Genomic DNA, 2,882 nt, shown 5'->3' on the forward strand with positions numbered 1-2,882 from the left:
GATCCATGTACACCGGGTGGGACCCATATAAATCAGTGTTAACATTGATAGCTGAAATATCAGTGGTATACAGAGTGTACGGATCATTTGGATACAGTTTGATCCCATGTGGCTGTGTGTTCTCACCCAACCCATACAGTGACGCATCATTAGGCAACTTAGTGGAAATCTCAAGGTACTGGTCCTTAAACACCAAATTACCAAATGGGTCTGATACATCTGAGCTTGAATTGAAAAGGGTTTGCCCATTTGATTTTCTCTTCACAGCGAACCCGAATGGGTCTGTGGTGTAGCTGAAAATGAGCTCAGAGCCCGAGTACTCGGTCTCGGCCACTGTTATTGGGCTCTTTCTTGACCTCCCAATCGCTTGTTTTAACACTGGGGGTTGTTCTCTAGGCAACAGATTGTACGGTACCTCCCATCTCTGCTTCTCTGCATCAGTGATGTGGACCCTCAATCGATCATGCGTCTCATGCCTGTAGATAAGAAAAAAGTGTAAGATTTAACATAATATAATGACAATGTAATATGTTGTAGTGGTGGGAAGAGTATAGGGGATAACATTACTTGACAGAGAGCTGCAAGGTAGGGATATCAGGGCCGTAGATATTGTTTTTCTGATTGACTACGAGGTGGCCCACAAGGCCTCCATCAGGGGTCCCCTCAATGGAGATCAGACGGTAGCCATTGCCAATCTTGGTTGGTGGGGTGGAGGATGAGTTTACTCCAGCAGTACATAGAAGCAAGACTAATACAAGAGAAGAGAGAGTTAATAATGGAGTAGGAGAAACCATGGTTTATTAATGGTGTGAGTGAGAGAATGTGACTATGAGGGCTGTGAAAGCTGGGTCTGATGTATATAAAGGCCGAGAAAGAGTGATTTATAATGACCACGCATATGTTGTTAGAAAAATATTTGCATTTATTATAATTTGATTTTTTTTTCTAAATAAATAAAAAGGATAAATTTTAGAGATAAGTACTAATGATAATTTCTTTTTTGAATTTAAATGATTTTTTTTAAAAAAATTTAAAGTATTTTTTTAATTCAAAATGAAATTTATTATTTGACATTTATGACCTTATTATTTTTTTTTTATAAAAAACCAAAACTTTTATTCAAAAACATGAGAAAAGCATGCATCCTGAGCACACACAGATACAACTTGACTCGGACATTCCTCTAGCCAAGTGACATAGTCATCCACATTACAAGCGTGTTGGGCCAGTACATGGGTTGGGACGTTCCCCTGCCTTTTGATATGTGAAAATGCGAAGGCTCTAAAGCTTTGGGCTTGTAGAGTATACTGGTGACTATATTCTAGATGGCTGCCGACGTCGAGCCCAAACCATGGAGTTCGTTGTAGATCGTAAGCGAATCTCCTTCAAATATCGCGTCCCTTATTCCTACATCTGCAGTGAAATGAACCCCTGTCTCCATCGCCTTTGTTTCTGCCTCCATTGCACCTAACGGAACTGCCATCCTTTTGCACATCACGGCGACCACCTCCCCTGCGTCATCTCTGACGATCACGCCTATACCCGTTTGCTTCCGTTTAGTGAACACAACACCATCAACATTGACCTTGTAACACCCTTGCGCCGGTGGGCTCCACTTTACTGTCAAAGACGTCCTTTCCTGAGCGACATCGGAACTCTCATTTGCTCTCTGATACTCCTCCAGGAGCATTAAAGCACTGCGAACAACAGCTCTACCAGTCCTACCCTTTCCTCCATCATGTAACTCATTCCGATTTTTCCATATTCCCCAACAGACCATTACAGTTCACTCCACCAAACCCGGCATAAAGACACTCCATTGTTGCGCCTGACACATGACCTCCATAAAGTCCCATGATGGCAACACCTCGAAAGGTATGCTCAGTTTACTTGAAGACCAAATTGTTTTGGCGTGTTTACAAAACCAGAAAAGGTGACTGACAGTCTCAGTATGGGTCCCACAGCAATTATAAATATCATTGGACGTGATTTTTCTCTTGCGCAAATTTTCTTTTGTGGCCAGAATATTCCTACAAGCTTTCCATGCAAAGTGATTTACTTTGTTTGGTAGGTTCATCCCCCATAAACCCTTCCACACCTTCCTCAACTCGGATTGACTTAAGCAACTCAATCTTCCACCATCTAAACCATCCTCCATAGCCACCTTGTATGCGCTTCTTACCAAAAACCTCCCATTCTTATTCTCGGCCCAAACTATCTTATCCGAGCTCCACTAGCACACAACGGGATACTTAAAATTGCCTTCACGTCCTGAGATAAGAAAATTTGATGCACCACATCGACTTTCCATTCCTTGCTCTCAGCATCTATAAGATCACATACCATTGTTACTTGTGAGTTTCCTCTCTCGGGTGTTACTACTTTGTATGTTTTTGGTGTAGGAAGCCATTTATCCCTCCATATTCTGATAATTTCCCCATTACCCACCTGCCACCTCAGACCTCTTCTTACTAGTGCTTGAGCTGCATGAATACTTCTCCATGTGTAAGATGGCTGTCCACCCAACTCTGCATCCACGAAATCACAATTGGGAAAGTACTTGGCTTTATATACCCGGTAAAACAGTGAGGATGAGTTTGTCTGTAGCCTCCACCCTTGCTTTGCTAAGAGAGTAAGGTTGAACTTTTTTAGATCCCTAAATCCCATCCCACCATTTTCTTTAGGTAAGCACATCTTCTCCCAACTCATCCAAGCTAGCTTCTTTTCATCTTTCACTTGTCCCCACCAGAATTGTCTCACCATACTTGTCAGCTACTCGCACAGTTTATTAGGGAGTTTAAAGCAACTCACGGTGTATGATGGCACTGCTTGAGCCACTGCTTGATCAGTACTTCTTCCTAGCATTAGAGAGAAGTTTTCTA

At 42.3% G+C, this 2,882-nt stretch overlaps 2 protein-coding genes across 2 annotated transcripts; both read right to left on the minus strand.

The window, feature by feature from the left end:
- Positions 1-865, minus strand: LOC111988518 (alpha-xylosidase 1; the record flags this gene model as incomplete). Its single annotated transcript, XM_024020324.2, is given in 2 exon segments — positions 1-476; positions 568-865. Coding segments are annotated over 2 exon segments (703 nt in total), but the record flags the coding sequence as incomplete, so codon positions are not given.
- Positions 866-1,321: 456 nt separating this feature from the next.
- On the minus strand, positions 1,322-1,780 carry LOC111988232 (uncharacterized). Its single transcript, XM_024020029.1, has one exon. The coding sequence runs from the start codon at positions 1,778-1,780 to the stop codon at positions 1,322-1,324; it is 459 nt and encodes a 152-aa protein (XP_023875797.1).
- Between the last annotated feature and the right edge of the window lie 1,102 nt (positions 1,781-2,882).

Source organism: Quercus suber, unplaced genomic scaffold, assembly GCF_002906115.3.
Source record: "Quercus suber isolate HL8 unplaced genomic scaffold, Cork oak 2.0 scaffold_875, whole genome shotgun sequence".
Lineage (NCBI taxonomy): Eukaryota > Viridiplantae > Streptophyta > Magnoliopsida > Fagales > Fagaceae > Quercus > Quercus suber.